The sequence below is a fragment of the Nasonia vitripennis genome, assembly GCF_009193385.2.
Source record: "Nasonia vitripennis strain AsymCx chromosome 2 unlocalized genomic scaffold, Nvit_psr_1.1 chr2_random0002, whole genome shotgun sequence".
Taxonomy (NCBI): Eukaryota; Metazoa; Arthropoda; class Insecta; order Hymenoptera; family Pteromalidae; genus Nasonia; species Nasonia vitripennis.
In genome coordinates this window covers 3820831-3846168 of record NW_022279608.1, presented here as the reverse complement: position 1 = coordinate 3846168, position 25338 = coordinate 3820831, and the positions used below count along the sequence as shown (strand labels likewise).

Here is a 25338-nt window from a genome sequence, read left to right as displayed (position 1 = left end):
AAAAATTAATCAGTACGATTTCGTTTAATAATAATAATTCGGCCAATACGTTTTTACCATCCAGATGATAACGCCAAAACACTGGCTGTGAGCTGTAGAATTTTTATTTTTTAATAATTTGATTTAAATAAAAATTTTAAATAATAATAAATAAAAATTTTGCAGATCACAGCCAGTGTTTTGGTGTTATTATCTAAATGGTAAAACGGTATTGGCCCTCATTATGTGAACTTTATAAATTTTATTAATTTAAAACAACTCGAAAAATATACTAAAGGTTAAAAATTTTTGATGATTATCACCTGATTATCATTAGCATTTTATCTCATATAAACACATATTTGTAACTATTAGCTTAAGAACTGATATCATCTGATAATCAGCTGACGTTTTGGCACGATTACCAGCACATTATTAGCTGATTACAATTTATGTCTAGAAGAGGGAATGTTTCCCACAAACTGGAAGAAACAGCGACTCATGCTCCTGCCAAGAGGAAATAAGCCACCCCAGGAGCACACATTATACAGACCGCTTTGCAGGTTGTATATCTCGGGTAAGATCCTGGAACGCATAATCTCCATCAAAATGGACTGTTTTATCGAGATAATAATATGGCATTATGAAGAATCGTTTAAGCCTGGACGCAGTTCGCCTAGTGATTGACACTGCGCAAACAGCTATAAAGAAGAAAAAATGGAAAGGAGGATAAAAGGAGTACTGCACCCTAGTTATATTAGATGTAACTAGCACAAAATATGAAAAATGTTTAAATTTTACTGGGTTACAACATCTAGCAAAATAGAAGTTGAAATGATTCGCTATGATTTTATTGCAGTTATAGAGATAGCAATCCTGCAAAATGGTTTGTTTTTGAAATTAAGAATCAGCAATATCCACATGAGTTCAAAAAGCCTACTTTACGTCCTCGGTACACACAATAGTTTTTGTAACGCATGTATTGATTTCCGCGTTTTTTGTGCCTATAGGCGAAACTAAGGTGAATTTCTTTGATACGGTGCCTCAAAGCATTTAGTTCTATATATAATACATATACCTATATTTATTGTAGTGTTACAAAAAAAGTTAATAATTAGAAAACAAAATATAAACAAATTGAAAGCTCATAATATTCAAAGCGTTTAACAAATAGCTTATTTATGTTTTATGTTTCTTCTGTATATTATGATATTATGACAACAATTTTAAATCAACAAAATGCTATAAATAACCTGAATTTATAGTTTAAAAATTAGTATGAAAAAATAGTCAAAGACGATGTATTCAATGTGATTCTTCATAGTAATACTAGTAGTCGTAGTAGTAATAAAAAATAACAACAACAACAATAATAACATCGATGACGACGACGAGAACGAGAAAAAAAAAAGACAGAAAAACGCAAAGAACGGGAATTAGTAAACAAGTAAATTAATAAGCTATCTTTTGAACTACATTTATCGGAATATCAGTACTGCCGTCCTGGTACAAAATTGAAGAAGCGCCTTGCTCGAGGTGATCTTGGAATCAGTCAACTTGATACAGCCTGTAAACAGCATGACATTGATTATTCGAAAAATCAAGAGTGTTGAAGCTAGAAATGCGGCTGAACATTTTTTAGCTAATAAGACACGCCTGGCACCGAGTTTTTGCAAAGAATGCAAGTTACGTGAAAAGACTGATGCTTATAACAAATACAACAAAAATAAAATCTAAATTTCGCATGGAAATAAGAGAGAGTAGGGGAAAAAATGAATTAGCTTCTATTACACTAGCTCATGTAGTCAAAACAACTACCAAATCATTAGCTCCAGGGGGCGAATATTCATCTGTTACGATTCGTAATGCTTTGAAGAAAGCACGTGAAACTGTAAAAAATCCGGTGAAATGACGAATGTTCATGTTCCACGTGTGTTACCAATACCAAATAACTGGAGGGTTTCTTCCATTTCTAATTCCGTTTTTTGCTGGGTCAAGGCTATTATAAGGTAAAGATCTTTATCTAAAACCATCTAAAAAAGGTTAGTCATTTTCTTAAATCTCACAAAGGTCAATATTTGGATAAAATTCAAGCAAAAATCGTAAATAAAATTGTAAAAAAGAAATGTCATATGAACAGAAAAAAACAGCAGAAAACAAAACTTTGAAATAAATTTGCCAAAAAGAGCTCTTACTGGTGTAGATTTGTTAAAATATGTTGAAATTTTTTGAATTCTCTATTCACGTGGTGTTTTTATGAGACATTCACTACCAAAAATAGACCTCATTATTATGAATTAGCAATACATAATCTTGAAGACGATAGCAGACTTGATATATACTAGGTGGCTTATAAAAAACGTGGAAATCAAGTTATGATTTTGATAGTTTCGTTATTCTCTATGTATGCAAGTATGGTAAATTTTCAGTAGATCATCCTAAAATTTACATAGGGCGAGAATGTGTCGAAATAACAAGTCACGATAACGATATCTCACTGGTGAACGGTGTCATTAAATGTAGTTTTACCTCCAAAAAAAAATTATATCATCCAGTGCTACCTGTTAAAATGTATGGACGCTTGCTATTTCCGCTGTATAGATCTTGCTGTATAAACAGTCTAAATACTATGTGTATACATTGGACGCCTGAAGGGCGATCGTTTGAAGGAACTTGGATATCCGATGCATTGCAGAAAGCCGTGGAGAAAAGCTATAAAATCTTAGAAATTTATAAAATTTGGCAATACACAATTACAGAATATAATCCTGAATCAAATACAGGAGGGCTGTTTACCAGTTTTATAGATACTTTTTTAAAACTTAAACAAAAGCTAGCGGATGGCCCGTAGATTGTAAGAGTAAAGAATCGAGGAGTACATAGCCAAATATCATAAATCAGAAAACATATAATTAGAATATAAAAAGAATTGAAAGTAATCCCGGCTTGCGGTCTGTAGCTTAATTAATGTTAAATAGCTTCTGAGGTAAATTCGCTCAACGAGGAAATCTCACAAAAACTGAGGTTGTAAAGACTCAATCACGCTTTATGCAATTGATGACTAGTCCTGAAATCAATGTAGTTAGATTATTACCAGTAAAAGATTCTAGTATTTACGTTTCATGAGCTTATAGCGATGATTCTTATGATCTAGGTGATATAATTAATGTTTTAATAGCTGCATATACTACAGAACAAGCACATCTTAAATTATATACTTATTTTAAAAAATTAGAAAAGCGAGTACTCTATTACGATACTGATTCATGCGTATACAAGACTTTGTTTCAGGAGGACCTAAATTTTATGCGTACAATGTTAAAAAAACCTGACGGAAGCAAGGTAAAAGGTATAACCCTCAACTATCGTACGAGAAAATTAATAAATCGTAAATGGATACGATCGTATCTAACAGAAAAAAAATCCATTATCGATTGAATTTGATAGTATTCGACGTACAGACTTCCATGATGTTATTACACGTAAAGAGATTAATTCGTGTAAACCTGTGTATGGAAAGCACTAGGTTAAAAGTGACACGATTTCTTAACCTTTTGGTTATAATGATAAATAATTATATCAATGTATAAATATTGTATGTAAATAAATATACATTTATAATAATAATGATTATGAATGAAAATAAAAAATACTTAATAAAACTATGTGAGTATTTATTTAAAAAATTTGTTTATTTATATTGCTTTTAACACACGATCATGAGCTTAAAATAAAACGCTTATAAGCTTTCACCCCGCGATCATAAGCTTTCAAATTATGCTGGTATAGCCAAGAGTCTATTATAAGGATACAAATCTTATAATCATCATTGTTTTAAATGCACAGAAAGTGGAAACAAGCATTTAAAGCTCTGTGCTGCGGACCTTCCGGTTCTGGAAAAACTACATTTGTAAAAAACTTTCTTAAATATAGAAAGTAAATGAGCCATACTGTGTTTTCAAAAACAATCCCCTATTATATTAAAGATCTTAACATATCCGTGTGCCGTGAAGCCTCTCCTATATTTTTCCACTTACTTAACATCCTCTATTATACGCACACACACACGCGCGCGCGCACACACACACATCCACACACACTGAGCGGGGATGCCGATATCCCGTATGTAGCGCGACCTCTGGCTGGCGGATAGGGGAATGCTTATCGGCGTGTTGAGGTGTCCTCAACCGGCCGAAGGGTAGAGCAGAAATAACATATGCTCCGCAGACAAAACAGGGAAGAAACCCCAAAAATAAATCAAACACGTATAGAGTTAATAACATTTCTTCCCTAAGCGAGTCAAGCCACAGAGCCCAATCCCGCCGTTAAGGGGTCCAGTCTAGGTTAATGCCTGCAAAAAACCAACAAAATATTCGTCTAAAAATTTTTTTTTCTTTTTACGTAAATTGAAAAACTAAAAATAATTACAATATATACTATTCCTGACTAAAATTCATGACATTTTACTATGTGAATAAGTGTTTTTAGTCACACAAAGCCATGCCAAGTGACTAAAAACACTTATTTATATAGTAAAATGTTATGAATTTGGGTCAGTGATTTTGTATAGTATATATATATGATATTTCTTAGTAGAAATAGTGTATAGTGTGAATATTTTCCGAAAATATATTTTGTTTTTTAATTTACGTGAAAAGAAAAAAATTTTATTGGACGAATGTTTTATTGTTTATTGTTGGAATTTAACCCAGGCTAGACCCCTTAATAATCTACCTCAAAAGGTAGCGTGGCAGTAAGTCATTACAAGAAAGTCAAAGAAAAAGGAGAAAAAGGCAAGCAAAGAGGAAAAAAGTGTTCCTGGCGTTACAAACCAGAATAGGACCAGCAAGGATGGACCTAAGGCACGGAAGGAAAGAGCGATCACGCAGCTGGTAGCTACGCATGCCCTGCTTAACAAGCTGCAGTAGAAGCCACTGACAGACGAAGGAAATGAAAAAAGTGCAGTTTAATATAAACCACTGCGCTATTGCACAGGACCTACTGAGCCAAATTGTCCGCGAGACAGAAATCGACATAGCCATCGTCTCTGAACAATACAGAGACCTGGACGAACCGTCGTGGGGTATGGACAGTACTGGTAAAGCGGCGATATGGGCATTTGGAGACGCCGCTTTCCAGGAAAAATGACAAGACGTAATCAAGGATTTGTACGCGCTAGGGTAGCAGGCGTACACATTTACAGCTGCTATGCTTTTCCTAACGCGCCAATAAAGCAATTCAGACAACTGTTGGACCGGCTAGTACACGATGCTGTAGGAAAAAAACCAGTACTTATAGCAGGCGATTTCAACGCCTGGGTAGTACAGTGGGGCAGCCGAAGGACAAACAAAAGAGAACAAGGGCTATTAGAAGCATTCGCCCTCCTTGACTTGGTCTTAGTTAACCAGGGATGTTCTTACACATTTCAAAGTGAAAATGCTGGGTCTATTAAAGATCTCACGTTTGTTAGCAGATACCTGATTGGCTTAGTTATCCAACAAAAGTGCAACTACGAAAAGAGTCGGTTGGAAAACAAAGAATTATGATAAGGAGACATTTTTGCTGGCTCTAGAAGAAATATAACTGTTTGGATCTGCGAATTATAAGGTCAAGCAGGTTATAGGAAATATTACCCGAGCCTGCGACGCTACGATGCCGAGGAGGGCTCCTGATAACAGACGACCGCCAGTATACTGGTATAAGTACTAAGAACTGGAAGAAAGAACGCCTGGTACTACTACCAAAAGGACAACAACCCAAAAAAGCTGCTTCATACAGAATACTCTGCATGCTGAACATCCCGGGCAAGATTTTAGAGCGCATAATCAGCGTTAGAATGAACTATGTCATTAAACAACCAGGTGGACTAGTAATTATCAATATGGACGCTCTACTCTCGACGCCCTAACTGCAATAGAAGGGGAGAGATGGAAAGGAAAAGCCAAGAAGTACTGTGCTATTGTTACACTGGATGTTAAAAATACATGTAACTCAGTCAGCTGGGACAAGATACAAGAGGCACTACAGAAAATAGAGGTACCCGCATATATAAGGATTGTCTGACTACCTAGAAGACAGAACCCTTTTGTACACAGAGAACGGCACAAAAACCTATAAAGTAACCGGAGGGATCTCACGAGGGTCAGTGCTTAGCCCATTATTGTGGAACATCATGTACGATAGAGTACTTAGGTTACAGATACCCGAAGGGACAACGGTTGTAGGATTTGCAAATGACATTGTAGTAGTAGTAGTAGCGACGCAAAACGAAGAGGTGACGGGAATAGCTAACAATGCAGTATTTATAATCCACGATTGGCTAAAACAGACTGGACTTGAGCTTGCTAGCCATAAAACGGAGGCTATTTTTATATCTAGTAGGAAGAAAATGGAGACAATAACGCTGACAGTGGACGGACATTAAGTACCTGGGAATTACCATGGACCAGCAAAAGTCGGTGCTGCACTATCGCCACTAATGCCAAATGTGTGTGGCCCAACGCTGGGTCGAAGGTTACTCCTAGCCAGTGTAATTACATCGATTATGTTATACGATGCCTTAACATGGGTGGACGCTATGTTAGTGGAGTCTTACGCACGAAAGCTGTCAATAGTTTTCAGGAGAAGTGCATTGCGGGTCGCTTCTACCTACCGAACAGTATCTGAAGATGCAATGTGCGTTATCTAAGGTATACCGCCTGTGACTAAATCAAAAGACGACACCGGGAAGTAACTTACTACCTTACGCAGTTTTTAAGCAGACATAGGTGCTTTCAAGCCTACCTACACTGCTTCAAGATAGAGGGCAACTTAAATTGCCCAGTAGAAGAGAATAGAAGGAAAGGACAAGGCTAAACAGCTGAGTACTAGAACTGTTTCTAGACGAAGGCCACTAAGTTGTAGATACAAAACGCTCCTTGGACAGATGCAGAGGAACGTAGGAGCTACGGTTGAGTACCTCTGAGTGTTCCTCAGACCGATACTGAGGGACGTAAGTATCTGGGTTAAATCCGTCCAGAGGAGGACCGTCCGATGCCCTTGAAGTAGACGACCGAATGATGCTGCACTGAAAGAAAAGAGAAATTATTCGAAAATTAGTTTGATATGCGGAGAGAGAGAGAGCGAGAAGGTTCGAGAAACTTGTCATCTTAATTGTAAATTCGACGGTTTTCGCTAGCCCGCACGGCACCAATGAGTTTGCCATAGCAACGCGCGCTCGCTCGCTCCTACTCTGTCTCTCTCCGCCTGTTTCGCGAGCGGTCTTCTGCCGCTTTCGCTGATTTGTGTTGTTTAGTTTTCGTATTGCCGAAGCGCTGTGAGGACTCGCCTCACAGTGTCGACCGTTAAACAATATCGTTTGTTAACGCGTCGGTGCTCTAACACTCTTCTAATACTCTTCACTTTTCCATAGTCAATACATTTGTAATTACACTCTTTTCTTTTCAATAAACATCAATAGTTTGACGGTATACATAGTATACCTTTTCATCTCAAATTTAAAGAGCGTGTTATTATTTTCACATTAATTGTTTTGATCCACAAGTCTCTATCAAATTTGAGAGACTATAAAAATTAGTAGCAGAGCGTGCAGCATTGTGGTGAAGAATCGTGAGATTGTGTGTGGAAAGAAGTGTCCTTGCGTTGTGCAAGCAGTGTTAGAGTTACTTCAGCAGCCGTTCGACTATTCAAAATCGCAACGGTCAGAGCATCCAGATACTTCCTGGAGTTCGCTCTCGCAGTTTGCCGCTTGGGCTAACTGCTTGTTGTTGTCGTGTAGTTTTTAGATGTTTAGACGCTTAGAAGTTTTTTTTTGTTTAGTGGTTTAGATTGTTTTAGATTATTTTAGAAGATTAGAGGCTAGAGGTCACCGGTTTAGCATTGGACTTGGAGAGAAGCCACGAGATCGCCGTTTGGGGCACATCAAGTGGAAAACAGAAGAAGACGGCCATCTTGGAGAACGTTTTTCCCGCATACCGGCTTCAGTGACGGTTAGCTCCCGCCAACTTCGGACGACGCGCGCAGTCCGGGAAATCAGCACGGGAGTCGACGGCGCAGACAGTGCAGAGGTTTGGTTTTTTCTCTCTCTCTCGCTCTTTCGCTCAAGCTCTGTCTCGCTTTCGCTCACTTGGCGTCGTCAAGCCACGTTGAGGCAGCGACAGTACGGTGTTTGCTCTAGTTTCTCTCTCTCTCTCTCTCCCTCTCTCTCGCTCTCGTTAGTTTTTTTTTTATTTTGCAATAATGGCAGATTCGGCTGGTGAATCAGCCAAGCAAAAACGTACGAGTTTATACTCAACTTTAAGCGCAATACTGCAAAATTAGCGGCAACTGCTCGAACCCTGCCACATATGCGCACGCGATTGAGTTTGTTAAATGCATATTGATCTGAGTATTCTCGGAGAGACCTGATTTTGCAGGCGAACAAGGCGGCTTTCAAAGGCGAGCGTATTTTGAAAAAGATGAGTATCTTGAGGTTGAGACGGGTTTTTTTGAGGCTAAAGCGGATTTGTTACAGACTATCGAGGAGTTAGAAGTCGCCGCGAATCCACCGGTAATTGCAGGCGCGCAGAATAGTCAGGTCGGACCCGCATCGCCCTTTCAGGGCTCGTCGGAATTTGCGAGTATGCCAAAGTGCCATATCCCTAAATTTTCCGGGAAAGCCGAAGAATGGGAGACTTTTAAGGAGCAATTTTCGTCGTTGGTGAGAAACAAGGCCTGCTAGTTTTGAGTTGGCTAGGCAAAAGTTGATGCGCAGGTACGATAACCCTAAGAGACGCATGCATACATACATGGAATTGTTGATCGATATGAAACCGGTTAAGCGGAAATCATCGGGAGAGTTGATCGAGTTACTAGATAAGGCGGAAGCCGCGCTTAAAACTTTCAAGGACGTAGGCTGTCTGTACGAACATTGGGACAGTTGGCTTAGTCACATGGTCGAGCGCAAATTGGATAGGGAGACGTGCGAAGGGTGGCGTATTTCGCAAGAGTCGGTGACAGATTTTTCGACATTTGCAGCGCTTACAACATTTCTTGAAACTCGTGCATCTTCGCTTGATCAGGATGCAGATGTTGGTGCGGAGTCGCCTACCGGCAAACAAGCTAGTCAGAAAGGAAATACTTTTAATCGTTCGTCTCGCCGTGAGTCAGTTTCAGCTAACGCTGCTAGCACCTCGACGAGTACGAGTAATCGCGGTTCCGCTGAAAAATGTAGTTTATGTAGGGGTCCTCATCAGTTTCAAGCCTGTCCAAAATTCAATGGTATGTCCAGTTCTGCTCGCTTTGTATATTGCAAAAGGCAGAGATTGTGCCTCAATTGTTTGATATCAGGTCATTTTTTGGCTGATTGTCCCTCGCAGAGTCGTTGTTTCAATTGTAATGGCAAACATCACACGAAGCTTCACATAGATCGACGTCAGGGAGGAGACGCTGCGGAATCTATACAGTCGACAGGTCAGAATGGTTCATCTAGTGCGCCTGGCAAATCAAGTATGCTGGATGTTTCAGCAAGTACAATAGTGTTGGGTAGGACCCGGTTGATGGCCACAGCCAGGGTCTTACTTCAATCCGTTAATGGTAATTGGATGTATGCCAGATGCTTGATTGATCCGTGCGCAGAAGTTTCGTTTGTCACTCAAAGAGTAGTGCAGTGTCTGTCTGCAAAAGTCAAGCCTGTTTCTGTGTCAATAGTTGGTGTTGGTGCAGGTTCCTCTGCGGTGTCGAAGGGTGAGGTTTTTCTCCAACTTAAATCCAGATTGAACTCATATTTTTGTTTGGAGTTTTCGGCGTTGGTGTTGAAAGAGGTTACGGGATTACTGCCACGAGAGGAAGTCGAGGTGTCCAATTGGGATCACATCAAGGGATTGCAACTTGCCGATCCAGATTTTGCTCGTTCAAGGCGTATACCTGCGTGATCAGCGCAGACGTGTATGCTGCTATTATTCGGCCGGGGCTCAGATTTGGAGAAGCTGATACTCCTGTTGCACAGGAGACCGTATTTGGGTGGATTTTGACGGGTAGAGCGTCTTCTGCTCCTGAGTCTGATAGAGCTCAGACTGCTCAGGCCTGTCATGTGGAAGTAGAGCCATCAATTTCGACGTTATTAGAGAGGTTTTGGGAAATGGAGGAGATTTCCACCTCTAAAGTTTTGTCCGAGGAGGATCAGTATTGCGAAGATTATTTCGCAGATACTGTTTATCGGGATTCCAAAGGCAGATTTATCGTTCGCTTGCTGTTGTCTGAGAAGTTGTCAGAGGTTTCTTTTGCACACACGAGGCAGATTGCTGTGGCATGTTTGCTCCGCTCAGAGAAGCGTCGAGCGCAGGATTCTAGGGTAGATAGTGCCTATAGGAAATTCATGGAGGAGTATCTGACTTTAGGTCATATGGAGCCTGTAAATAGTTCGCATCCAAAGGACAATACGTTCTATTTTACTCATCACCCAGTTTACTCGGCTGAGGTGGGGCCGCAAGGCAAATTTCGTATCGTTTTTAATGGCTCTTTTGGAAAAATATCGCTGTACGACGTTCTCTTGACTGGTCGCAAATTACAGTCGGATGTCACGATTATTATCTCGATGTGGAAATTTTCGAAGATTGTATTTACGGCTGATATCGTCAAGGAGTTTAGGCAGATCCTCATTCACCCAGATGACGTTGATTGGCAAAGAATAGTCTGGCGTTTTGATGTTTCGAAGCCTATTGAGGATTATAGGTTGTTGACTGTTACGTATGGTACGCGCTCCGCTCCATACCTCTCAATTAGATCTCTTCTTCAGTTGGCGAGTGAGGGAAGTTCAGAGTTTCCCTTGGCAGCGCAGGTGCTCAGACACAACATGTATGTAGATAATGCGTTTGTAGGCGCTGACAATGAGTCTGAGGTCATTGAGATTCGGAATCAGCTGATCAAGCTTCTGTCATCAGCAGGTATGGAGTTGGGTAAATGGGCGTCAAACTGTTCGGCTATTCTCGAAGATATCAGAGCAGAAAAGCAGAAAGAGTTCGCTGTCAAATGGGATGAGGCTATTTCTGTATTGGGCCTAAAATGGACGCCTTCAGGCGACTCGTTTTGTTTCGAGGTTAAGGTTCCAGTTGCTCCGAAAATTGTGTCAAAGAGATCGATTCTATCGGAGATTTCGAAGTTGTTTGATATACTTGGTTGGCTATCACCTGTATTAGTCAGGGCCAAACTCATGTTATAAGATTTGTGGATTAACGGTGTTGATTGGGATTCTCTTCTCACGGGGGAACTTCTAGAGCAGTGGCAGATGTTGAGGTCTGATCTTCCTGACTTGGCTCAATTGCGAATTCCTTGTTGGTTTGGCTCTTCCTCGCAAACATCATGGGAGTTGCATGGATTTTCTGACGCATCGCAGAGAGCTTTCGTTGCTGCAGCGTATATGGTAATTCCAGGGCAAAGATCGGCGTTGATTATGTCCAAAACGAAAGTTGCTCCTATTAAAACTGAAAGTCTGCCTAGATTGGAGCTGTGTGGCTCGGTGTTGTTAGTTAGATTGTTGAAGCACCTTTTAGATGGACTTTTATTGAAGCCTGTTTCAGTGCACTGCTGGACAGACTCCAAGGTAGTTTTAGATTGGTTGAAGGGCCACGCATCGAGATGGCAGACTTTCGTGGCAAACAGAGTGAATGAGGTGATCACTACTCTGTCTGGGGTGCAATGGCGTCATGTTAAGTCCGAAGACAATCCAGCCGATTGCGCAACTCGAGGGTTTTCGTCGGAGCAGCTTCAGCAGTCTTCCCTGTGGTGGGAGGGACCTGCGTGGATCAGGAATGATTAGAGGAAGGTAATTGATAGATTGCCCGTGGATGTTTTGCTAGATGTAGTAAATACACAGGTTGCTGTTGACAAGAAGGTTGACGAGAATCAGGAATCACAATCGCTGTCTTATTTGGAGAAGTTTTCGAGTTTTCCAAAGATGTTGCGGATTTTGGCTTGTGCTTACAGATGGCGTTCGAATGCGGTCAAGCCCAGAGGGAGTCGCTGCATTGGTCATTTTACTGCTGAGGAGATGGAGGCTGCTCGAGTCGGTCTGATTCGTTATGTGCAAAGTCAGCACTACGAGGAGGAATTGCGGTGTGAAGTAAACAACGGTTGTCATCTCTCAGTCACTTGCTGCGACTTGTATCATTTATATGTCCACAGGGTTTGCTCCGAGTTGGAGGCCGATTACAGCATTCGTTTCTGCAGTACGATGAGAAGCACTCGATTATTCTGCCAGCGTCCAGTATCATAGTCAAGAGGTTGATTGAGGAGGTACATCGTCAGACTCTTCATGGAGGCGTTCAGCTGATGCTCAGTTCCCTCAACAGGACGTATTGGATTTCACGTGGGTTAAGAGTTGTACAGGGAGTCTATCGAAACTGCCATAGATGTATTCGATACGCTGCTGAGAGTGTACAGCAGCAAACGGCACCGCTTCCATCATATCGAGTCACTCCTCAGCGGGTTTTCGCATACACCGGTCTGGACTATGCTGGACCGTTTCCAATATTGTTCTCCAAAGGCAGAGGTGCCAAGTCTACAAAGGGATATATAGCAATCTTTGTATGTATGGTTGTTCGAGCCGTTCATATTGAAATTGTGTTAGATTTGTCCACTGCTGCGTTTCTAGCAGCGTTTCGCAGATTCACCGCTCGGCGTGGACTTTGTAAGATGGTATTCAGTGATAACGGCACCAACTTCAAGGGCGCTGCCACAGACATTGACAAGTTATTCCAACGGGCTTCGTCAGTCTCACAAGAAGTGGCAGCTGCATTGGCGAAGGACGGTATAGTATGGTCGTTCATACCTCCTAGAGCTCCTCATTTCGGAGGATTATGGGAGTCGGCAGTGAGGAGTTTTAAGCATCACTTCAAACGTGTCATTGGGGACACGCCGGTAACATTCGAGGAGATGTCTACAATTGCTGCTCAGATCGAAGCTTGCTTAAACTCTCGGCCGCTCTGCCCATTGAGCTCTGAGCCCACCGATTCTGTGGCCCTTACGCCTGGTCACTTTCTCGTTAACGCTCCACTGAATGTATTACCAGAACTCTTTGTCGATGTAAATCTAAAATCTCGCACTTGCAGGTGGAAGCATCTATCGATTATGAGAAACCATTTCTGGGAGCGATGGCGACTGGAGGTATTGCATCATTTACAGTAGAGAAACAAATGGCTGACTCCTGGACGACAGTTGGTCGTCGGCGACTTGGTGCTTCTGAAGGATGACCTCTGTCCTCCGTCCAAGTGGCCACTGGGTCGAATTACAGCGGTACATCCAGGGAAAGATGGTCTTGTTCGAGTTGTAACCATCCGTACCGCTACTTCCGAGTTCCAGCGACCTGTCGTGAAGATCATCTTTCTGCCCATGGACGAGAGTGCGCAGAGAGCTGCTTCCTGCCTTCAACCAGAGTCTAGTCAAGAATGAAGATTTGCCCAGATGTCATCAACCGAAGAGATTTTACACACAACACCTACACTGTAAACTCACTTAGCTCGTGAATAGATAGCATCCTAGTCGAATGTTTAAATGTAGATTCATTAGAGTCAAGTTTTTATTTTATTCATTAGTATTAGCTTTGCTAGAAAATTTGCATTAGATTTTTCAAGAATATAGGCGAATTTAACCTTGTATCAAATTTTATTGTAATGTTGTTAAACTTAAAGCATTGTAAACTTGTTGTTGATCGACTGTTCGTTAATTGATTCCAAAGAAATTTTAGTGAGAACAGTTCGATCGGTAGAGTCATGGTAGGGATTAGTTTCTTTCGAAGTAGGCTTTCCTATCTTTAAATTTAATTCATTGTTATTGCCTGTCTCTTTATTGCTGCGAGGCAGCAAGAGGGGCGGTATGTTCGAAAATTAGTTTGATATGCGGAGAGAGAGAGCGAGAAGGTTCGAGAAGCTTGTCATCTTAATTTCAAATTCGACGGTTTTCACTAGCCCACACGGCACCAATGAGGTTGCCATGGCAACACGCGCTCGCTCGCTCCTACTCTGTCTCTCTCCGCCTGTTTCGCGAGTGTCTTCTGCCGCTTTCGCTGATTTGTGTTGTTTAGTTTTCGTATTGCCGAAGCGCTGTGAGGACTCGCCTCACAGTGTCGACCGTTAATCAATATCGTTTGTTAACGCGTCGGTGCTCTAATACTCTTCAATTTTCCATAGTCCACATTTGTAATTACACTATTTTCTGTTCAATAAACATCAATAGTTTGACGGTATACATAGTATACCTTTTCATCTCAAATTTAAAGAGCGTGTTATTATTTTCACATTAATTGTTTTGATCCACAAGTCTCTATCAAATTCGAGAGACTATAAAAAGAAATCGTTAGTCATTACCGGAGTATTCCAGTAGAGAGTGTTCTTGTTGGCTGTACTTTGCGCGTTCAGTAGCTCGTACCTGAGTCAGTCCGGTAATGCCAATCGGACATATATTCAGTCGATATATCCGGGCATCAGACAGCAATCACTTTTTTTCTTTACGAGTTTGGAGATTTAGAATATGCGCTCCGTATTTTTAGGAAAATAAATTTGAAAATACAGCATCCCTGGTAAAATCATTGCCGGGTTTCCGAGTAGAAACAGGTTAAAATTTTCCAATATTGGTAGATTCCGGCGAACTGATCTCGCAAGAAACCCGGTACGACATGAATTTTGTATGCCATTCTAGGTGAAAATACGACAAGGAGTAAAAATGTTTGGTAAAAAGTAAGATTACGAATCGCAAATAGATGATGTCTAGGTCTTTAGTGTAGCCGATGACGGGGTTCAGGGTCCGCATCTAGAAATACATTTTTCGTCGATATCTCGTAAAGGGAGGTTTTTTGATAGTAACGGACGAAATTCTCACCCGATACATAAAACTCGAACAGTAGGTAGAATTTGTTTATTTTGAAGTTAGGAATCTGTTTTTCTTTTTGGAAACGATGCGCCCTTTCTACCAATCTATAAAGCTATGAAATGACGTCTACAAGTGAGCCTTTTACAAAAATCTACAAAGCGCACTTCCTAGAGTCCGTTATCGGCGACCCCGAACATCTAGACACCAGCTACAAGCGATTCTCACGCCTAGACAGCAAAAACTATGTAGCGCACTAGATGGACGCACACTTGAGGTATTTATTTATTTTGCGTGGGTAAATACCTACTGTACCGACCAATGTCGCTATTACTGGGGGAAGGTACAGAACAGGCTACTGGAAAGTTCGTTTGTCACTACCGGATACTACTCCGGCTAATATTGCTTTATGAGTCAAGTGACATTAACATTTTATTTTTTTCAGTATGCAGGAAGCAGACGGCTGGACGATGCAGAATGAAGAAGACGAGTTTGATCCTGAACCTCTAATAATCTCAGTGGATGGGGGATGTATGGAAATGTCAAACTTCAAAGGAGAAGCCAACTAGGCTAGTTAACGGGCCACACGGAAGTATTATTCAACAATAGTACCTGTGGAGATCTGGTTTCGGAGGGCCACTTGTGCAGAGCTTGCTCTGCCTACGCCACATAAAAAAAAAAAGAAAACGTACACACAATCGCACACACACGCGCAAATATTATATGCTGACAGTGGTTGACACGTTCACTAACTTGCCTTAAGGGGACACAACACCTTTAAAACCTGAAAAAAAGAATTACGAGTAATAATGCGAAATTAAAGTAAATCATTTGAAATTTGTTTCAGTGATATTCAGTATTCAAGGTTTCAGCGCGGTAAAGTTAAAGGTATTTATACTAAATATCATATAAAAAAATTTTAAATAATTTACTTTAATTTTGTCATTTGTACTTATGATTCTTTTTTTCAGGATTTAAAAGTGTTGTGCCCCCTTAAGTCGTTAGAGTGGGGCGTTCGTGCAACATATACACACACTGCACATACACTCATATATACGCTGTCTACGCTTTCGGCGACTTAGTGGCTGAAAGTGAGTAGCTACCACTAATGTTATTTCCGAAACTGCAAAGATTATAATTAAATATGCTAAAAACATCATGTCTTCTTCACACTTTTAGCCCTAAAACGAATTATGCTCATCGATTTTTTTTTTAATTAAAAATTATAATACAACGGATTAGAGCAATCTTTAAAAATTTTTTTCAAAACGGAACATCCTTTATTTATGAACTTAACTAATATCGACCAGCTACGAATAGATTTTTAACAAAGTTTGCAGCGAATGCCATCGAATAAGCATGTGATAAACTGACAGAAGAAGTGCAAAAGCATCTTGATGTATCACTGGGCTTACGTTGTAGAAAACATGATTATAATTCTAATAGTATACCACCATTAAAAAAAATTGCATGAAAAGTCAAACTATGGAATTATAGAACAATTCAGTTAAATGTACATTCGTCTTGTATTTTTAAACACCTATCCTTTTTATTCATCAAATCATTTTAGGGTTAAGTCTAATCTAGCATGTTAAAATTATTACTGGAAATCTTATTATTTTATGTAACTCGATGTGCACATTTATACTGTTACTTTTATGAGAAAATTCAGTTTATGAAAAGTGTACTAATGTACAATGATATATTAAAAATTACACTGATAATGTAACTGACTTGTTAAATAATAACTTTTTTATAGTGATCATTGCAGATAAATATTTTCTGGTAACTGCTTTGGGTTAGGTTACAGCTTTAGATTCACTTTTTTCTCATATCACAATTGGGCACTTGACCCTTATAAAAGTTTCATTTTGTAATCATTACTTATTATAAAAAAAGTAAATAATGGAATAAATAATTTTGTCTATTATTCAAACAGTCTCTTGGGGGATCAAGGAAGCTTTGCCTACAAATCCACCGGGGGTGCTGCTCACACTTAATATGACAAATTAGGTTTTAGGCATCAAAGAACACTTTTATACTAGTAGACCCGCTTGAAACACATTTAATTCGATTATAAATGAGGATATTTGTAAATAATTAAAATATAAAAAAGTTGTCCTCAGATTAACAAAGTATTTGTCATTATTTCAATAATTTAAACAACTTTTTACGTTTCATCATTAAATCCTTTTTTTAAACAATTTAAAAAGAATAATAACATAAATTTGAATGTTTGATTTTCTTTACAATTTACGGTGTATTTGTCCCCTTAAGATTGAATTAATTTTAATTTAGATAGTCGCGCAGACGTTAGCTGCGTGCAATGCAACTGCTGTCGGGATGATCACTTTGCAATAATCGCGACAAGGCCTCGTTTTCTTGTGTTGTTTTGAAGCTCGTAGTGGACCGGCCAAGGTCGTGTAATGACTAGCTGCAGTTTCTATGCACGTGTATCGTGAACCGATACGCGTGCCCACGGAGGCGGCAGGGAACTTTGTCTAGGAGGAAACAGGAAGCGGGTTCGCGGAAATAACCGACACCGAACACAAGGCTTAGATAGTATAAAGCGAATTTATATTGTCATAAATCAAAGTATTTGGTGCACGAGCAGACACGCGGGTGTGCGAGACGCAGACGAACGGCGTGGTCAGGGATCGGAAGAGCTAGTGAGAGAAAGAGAGAGAGAGAGAGAGAGAGAGAGAGAGAGAGAGAGAGAGAGAGAGAGAGAGAGAGAGAGAGAGAAGTAGAGAGCTGACACTTACAAATAGAAGATTCCACTCGCTCTCGGGAACCAGCTCGAGCCCCAGGACGTCTCCTGCGAAGGCGAGGTAGCGTAGTCGCACGATAGACAGGCTCAAGGCGAAGACGCACGATGACCCTCTCAGTTGAGCCGTAATCTCGGGAACAGCACACACGGTTGTAATTCAAACGAATCGAGGTAATTAACACGGTCTAGCAACGAAAACAAGCGTCTATCCGGTAGACTATCTAGAACGGATCTGTCGCGTGTGTACAAAGTCTCGCGAGCGAAGCTCTCCCCCCCCCCCCCCCCCACACACACACCGTCTAAGTGTGCTCTATCTCGCTGCTCTGCCGCTGCTTACCTGTAACATGTAACTATTGTACATTAATATAACATAACTAGACTTGGCGCAGTGCGCTGTAGTAGATTATTGACTCATTAACTTATTAAATGAAATATAAATGCTTGATTGATATTTTTAATATTTGTTTTCTATCACGAAAATATATCAAACTTTACAATATATGATTCATTTCGCACTCATATACATTTCAGAATTGCCGCGGTTTCGTTGCCAACTTCCTTTTAAAATTTTAAGGTTATGTCTCAACTCAGTTTGTGACAACGTTCACATCATGTTTATTTTTGTAACAATAATAATATTTACAATATAGAATATTATAAATACACATATTATAATTTGATATGTATTATTGTATTATATTACATTTTTAATATTAGAATCAATTTTAGAAATCAAAAACAAATCAAAAACTTCTAACGATACTTTTAACGCATGCACACTACATGAGCCAATCATATTGGCTTCACTTCATCCGGTCATGATTTTTTTATATTGGGATTATTGTATGCTGGAGAGGTTGTGACGAGTTAACAACGTTCCTCGTCATAGTATATTAAATAAATATATAAAATGTGTACGTACTCTTGGCTTTGTTGAAGCTAGTATTTGATTACTCGTCTCAGATGCCGGTGGTGTATTTTTAAGGATTAACTCTGGATTTAATGCAAGGATAGCATCTATCTCCACCTAAAAAGTTAAAATGCGAATGTTTAAATACCCACATTCTCAAGAATACTAATTGCAAAGTTATAACAGTTAAATATCACAGCTAGATGTAAAATTTTAATTGTAAAGTATTGGATGTGTCTGTTTCATTTTAAATTGTAATCTATGACAATCCCTAAATATTTAACTCTTTTAACTCGGGAAACAGCTTTGTCTCTTATTTTAATATTTGTTTGTGCTTGCACACTATCAACATAGCTGCCGAAAGTCATACAGACTGTTTTATCTATATTTAATGATAATTTATTGAGTGTTAGATATCAATTAGATATTACTCCTAAATACTTGTTCATATTATTTTGGGCATCTTCCCAATTTTTCCCTGTCGCTACTATTGCCGTATCGTCAGCGTATGCCATAATTGCCTCACGAGACATCTCTCTCAAGATAAATAGAAAAATTTGTTCATATTTTCAGCTATTTCTATTTTGTCTGTAATTTTGTTATCATTGATCTTTATATAATTTATGGCAATATTATTGGATTTTTTTACCTATTCTTTTGTTTATGATTTCCATAGCTTTTTAGGATTGTTAGTTTTTTTAATTAGGCTTTTATCATATCTAATTTTAACATCTTTAATGACCTTGTCTAAAGTTTCAGTGTACGTTTTATATTCATATTTAAGTTTTTCATTATTAACATCCATTTGCCATAATTTATATAAATATTCTTTGGTTTTGCATGATTTTACAATAACATTCGTGATCCAACTTTTTCTGCCGCTTTGTTTATATTTTCTTGGTTTTGTTTTGGATAACTCAATACAATGTTAAATTTCAGATATCATATTACCAGTTACTAAATTAGGATCCTGCATTGATATAATTTTATTCCAGTTTGTACATTGTATTTAGAACTGATTTTCGTTTACAATTTTCAGTAATTTATTTTGTATTCTTTGCATTAAATTATACCATAGTTTACTAAACTTTAGAAGAATGCATAGTATATCATCATCAATGTTTTTCCGTCCATTCTACTTCTGATTTTTGCAAAAATAAAAATTATATAATTCATGTGATTGTCCCATTTGATATGACAGTCAAATATTACACCTATATATTTATAGCTTTCTTTTCTTTTTACTGTATTATTACCTATCTAAAGTTCCGAGAACGCTATCACAATAGCTACCATACGTTATATACTCTGTTATGCTAACATTTAAGGGGAAACAACACCTTTAAATACTTCCGTAAGGCTTTTAACTAGCCTTTTTTGGCTTCTTCTTTAACGTTTGACATTTCCATACATCCCCCATTCAACAAGGTGATTAGGGGTTTAGGATCAAAATCGTCTTCTTTATTCTGCATCGTCCAGCCGTCTGCTACCTGCAGCATCGTCCGGTTGACAACTTCGAGCAGTTAGTGTGTGTGTGTGTGTAAAATTCATATCTACACAAGACGTGCTTTTGAGTAGAGACTAGGCGCTTTAGTTGCGCTAAAGCTAGTGACTGGCCATAGGCCGCGTATAGCCCTATGAAGGCTCGGGAGAGAGCGGAAATCAAGCAGCCTTAGAAACTATCACAGTCATACATGTACACTTACATACACACCTATTTACAAAATCAATTCATACATGCGTACAGTGATGCGCGCGCCACGCCGCCGCACAGTGGGAGAAAATGGACAAAATTCGAGCCACGCATCATTTTTAATCGTAGTCATGATTTTTTTTAAACTCTTTAAAAAAGCATCAAGTTTAAGCTACAGGTGCGGAAATTATTGTATCACCTTCCCCTAAACCCATGCGACCCCTAGAAGCCACCCCTACCAAACCACAAGCAGCCTAACTCATCTATCCCAGGGAACAGCGAGTTAAATCGCTTTATTTTTTCTTATAAAAATTAAGCCACACACCATAAGCCAGCTAATAACCTAAATACCTACCCCTAACCCGCTTAATCCCTAGAAACCATCCCTACCAAATCACAAGCAGGCTAACTAGCCTAACCCTGGGAACAGCGAGTTAAATCGCTTAATTTTTTCTTAAAATAATAAAGTCACACACCATAAGCCAGCTAACCACCTAACCACTCACCCCCTACCCCTAGAAACCACCTCTACCAAACCACAAGCAGGCTAACTAACATAACACTGGGAACAGAAAGTTAAAACGCTTTATTTTTTCTAAAAATAATAAAAACCCACTCCACAGGCCAGACCGGAAACACGCAGAATCGTATAACCACGTAATTCAAGACATTATTACAAGTAAATTTGTCACATTATTTGTTAGCTGTAATTGTTGAATGAACTGCTATTAGTGATCTGCGTTGAAACAGATTTAAGCCCCTTTACCACGTCAAAGTTGCCATTTAGCCATCGAAAAATCGTATGATCAATATTTGTATGTATTATACTATAATCTAATAAATTCAAAAATAAACATTTAACGATCAAACACTCGTATGATCAATAGATTTAATTATATTAAATTATACTATAATATAATAAATTAGAGAAATTTTCAAAAAATTCTGATAGAATTTCAACGTATTATTTATTTAATCTAAGAAATTTTTCTTCAGTAAAATTTTTTCTAAAGTCTATCATTCTCAAGTACAAAATTCTGAAAGTTTTTCACGATTTGCCCGTGTTAGCCGCCATTTTATGTACTTTTACCTTTCTTTTCAAAATTTAAACTGTGACACTGAAGTTTAAGTCTCGAGGACACGATTTCTTTGCTCTAAACATTAAATCTTAAATGATTTCAATGTGAAAAATCGACATGAATAAAGATTTTTTTTAAACCCATGTTTTATTTCTTGTGGTTTGGTAGGGGTGATTTCTAGGGGTTAAGCAGGTTAGGGGGTAGGTATTTAGGTGATTAGCTGGCTTCTGGTGTGTGGCTTAATTATTTTGAGAAAAAATAAAGCGATTTAAATCGCTATTCCCAGGGTTAGGCTAGTTAGCCTGCTTGTGGTTTGGTAGTGGTGGTTTCTAGGGGTTAAGCGGGTTAGGGGGAGGTATTTAGGTTGTTAGCTGGCTCATGGTGTATGGTTTAATTATTTTAAGAAAAAATAAAGCGATTTAACTCGCTGTTCCCTGGGATAGATGAGTTAGACTACTTGTGGTTTGGTAGGGGTGGTTTCTTAAAAATCATGGCTCTAAGATTAAAATGACGCGTGGCTCGAATTTTGTCCATTTTCTCCCACTGTGCGCCGGTGCGCCATCGCTCCTACTCTTGCACATTCATATAAATTTGCACGCCGCGACGCTCGCCTCGCGATATATACACACTTGCTCCGCCGTAGCTCTTGTTGCCGGTGGCTAGCGGCGCTGCTGTTGTTGTGCTGCTGCTAGCTGCTCAGCTGTGGCCCGGAGTATCGGCGGGAAAAGTGGAGGAGCGAAAAAAACGTGTGTATTTGTTAGAATAATGCCGAAAGACTTTAGTTTTTAAAATTAAATTAATGTATATTGGAGCTGGTGTGGGGTATTACATAGTTCCCTATAGTGAAAATTTTTCGAAATTAAAAATCGCTGCCAATTCATCGGCACGTAGCTTCCTCCAACTTAATTTATAGGTCAAACTCAATTTATAAATAAAATATTGTTTTAATATAGAGTATATTTATGCTTTTTAAATGTTTTCGAATACATTTTACTTGTTTTTTAAAGCGTTTCGCTTCTAGCGATGTTTTTCTTTTATATCTATAAACAATAAATAATTAAAAAAAAATACGCTGCTAATTCTTTGGCACGCAGCTTCCACAACATTAAATATTGTTTTAATATCAAAATGTTTTTACTCCATCCATAATTCTATACAGTTTTTGTATTTTTCTGTTTGATGGACAAAATTTATCTTCCTCGTGCATGAGAAAGACCCGTACTCATGCATCTAAAGTGAATGACAAAGTTCTCATTTTGAGCGTGAGAGCCATTCCTTCACATATAATTGTAATGTATTCACATTACATTACAACAGTTTCATAAAATTAAAGAAAAAATAACACTTTTTTTGAAACATTTTAACGTTATTTTGAGGGGGGCTGAGGAGGGGCTGAGGGGGGGGGGGGGCGAGAAGGTGCTGATTCTTACCTCGGCTCAAAACGGATATATAATATAGGTATATACATACATATATGTATATATATATATATATATATATATATATATATCTAAAAAATTTTTAAAATATGGAAAATTTAGCATTTTTTATGTACTTTCAAATAGTGACCGGCGTTTTTTAAAATTTTGTTCCCAGACGGAGCTACGCGTTCCCTAACCTTAAAAAAATACTACTTTACGAAATAATTAAGCTGTCAGAAAACACAGGGGCTCAAAAAATTCTAAGCAACGACTATTTTCATGTATTTTGAGCTGCTGAACAAGAATCCGACGGTATTTTTTACCGATATCTCAAGCGTTCGTCCCTAACCTCAAAAAACACCCCCCAAAATTGCTTTTTCACGCAGTTGAGAGGTTTATCCTGTGATCGACGGGAGGAAAATTATTGACAGAGTATTTTTATGTATTATATGCTGCTGAACACGAAACCGGACGTCATTTTTACCGATACCTTAAGCGCTCGTCCCTAATCTCAAAAAAACATCCAAAATGTCTTTTATAGCACACTGTAGCTAAAATCCGCTAATAAGTCACGCCTATCACTCGCTACGCTCGTGCGCTAACCTCACGGTGCAAATAAGGACTACTTTAGTCACGAATAGGCGAGACTTGCGGATTTTAGCAGTTTGTGCTATAAAATTTTATACGATACTCTTGACTTAAATAGTTCAGTTTCACACGGCGCAGTTAGCACCCGAGCGTAGCGAGGAAGAACCATTTAAGTCACACGTATCGTAATGTACTATTTTACGCGGTTAAGACATTTACAACTAGAGGAGAATCATTGACGAAGGCTATTTTTATGAATTTTGGTCTGCTGAGTTTGATCACGAAGCTAAATTTTATTTTTTTACTTTTACTTCAGTGCACTTAAATAATGTAACTGATTACTGATAATATGGTTTATACTGTGCAATTTTTTTATTGATTCCTATGAAAGCTTTCTGCGCTTTACAGGGTTGAGACTGTCTTCATTACAAAGCCCGCATTACTTTCTTTTTTTATTTTTTTAAGTTTTTTAATTATTACTTTTATTTTTGTATATTTGTATTATTTTGTTGAACATATTTTAAATTCAATTATTAATATTGTACTATTGATAATGGACTTGGTGCATTAGAGTATCTAAACACAGTAATTTTTTGTCGGGAGAAACTAAAAACGCATGTCCTTCTGAAATTTTTGTAACAGACGGTGCAGCCGAGAATCTTTTCTTCAGTGATCTTGAAGTTTTTTCGTAACCTTTTAGGAATAGTGAAAGAATGTTATTGTTTGGAACTTTTGTCTCGCCCAGTGCAATGTGTCATAAAGTTGTTTTGAATTTAAAATCGCTTCCGTAGCTTTGGCCTGCAAGCTGGTACGAGTAGCTTCTCTTTTTAACACGGCTCCTACTCCGTCACATGAACCCTTTCTATGAGCAGTAGCATGAAAATGCCAATCCGCCATTATTTGGAAATCTGACTCATGATTAACCAAGTTCATCATTTGATATCTATTTTTATAGTACTGCTTTGCACCATCTGTGACGTATATAATCGTATTCATTTTTGGGAATCTTTTCTTTATTTCAGAAATAATCTTTTCGTGTAAAATATTAACTGCGGCCGTATCATGAGTAGTACATTCAGAAAGTGCTATATAAAACTACAATGCCTTGTTTCATTATCTTCTCAGTAATATAGTACTGCAACATTTGTTGTACACTGATCATTGTTAAAATGGAATTGCTGAGCAGCATCCTGAACGACGTAAGCAAAATTTTCAGAATAATCCATCTCCAGAAGCCCTTCGTTCTCTTGTAAATTGTTCTTCTGATCTTTTATATATTTAGATTGATTTTTTGCGATGAAATGATGTGGTATAAGTTTTTTTTAAACTCATAGACAATTCAGACGTAAAATCATCCACCGAAAGACATTCTCTTTTTAAAGTACATTTATTTGTTGACTGCCAGAGACTAAAAATTAATTCTTCAATCTTATTTTCGTATAATACAGAAGATACATGTTCTTCAAATCTTAAAAAATTACCACATTTTTGACAACTTCCTAAAAATCAGTCAGGATTCTGATTTCTGCATAAGATGAACGAAAATCAATCGATATAACAATTTATTGGACCACCAGATTCCTTCGTGAGAATCATCAATTTGGATGCTTCAAGCATGGCCTTGAACTTTGGTGTATTACACATACACACACGCTATGCGTGCCTCTTTCACCAGCCAAAACACACCATTTAGGACGTGGTTCGGCGAATTTACTAAAGCTGATAGGAAATTGTGGACATTCTTCTTTAAAAGTTCGATACAATACTTTAATATCACATAGTAGCAATTTTTTTGGAACATACTGAGTTTCACCATTTTCGTTAATTTTAACTACATCTTTCTTATTCGGCATAACTCGACTGTTAATATCAGATTCATAAAAATCCTTTTTGTGTTCCCATCAATTTTGTAAATAATAATCCTCCAAAAATCGTAAATAGAAAAAATTAGATCTATTTTACGGTAGAAATGTTCTTTGAACTTGAATCATTCAAGTTACTGAAAAAAAATATAAAATTTCAATTAGTTTTTAGCAGTGAGAGAACTTAAAAAATGTCCG

At 38.4% G+C, this 25338-nt stretch overlaps 1 protein-coding gene across 4 annotated transcripts in view; it reads right to left on the bottom strand.

The window, feature by feature from the left end:
- Positions 1-25338, bottom strand: part of LOC103315959 (kinesin-like protein Klp10A) — a 435695-nt gene that overhangs the window by 338705 nt on the left and 71652 nt on the right. For 3 of the 4 annotated variants that reach the window (XM_031923908.2, XM_032601480.1, XM_032601479.1), the window contains exon 3: positions 18510-18614. The exons of the other annotated variant lie outside the window; for it this stretch is intronic. In XM_031923908.2, coding sequence (XP_031779768.1) covers positions 18510-18614 — 105 coding nt within the window. The remainder of the gene's footprint in view (positions 1-18509; positions 18615-25338) is intronic. 4 annotated transcript variants of the gene reach the window in all.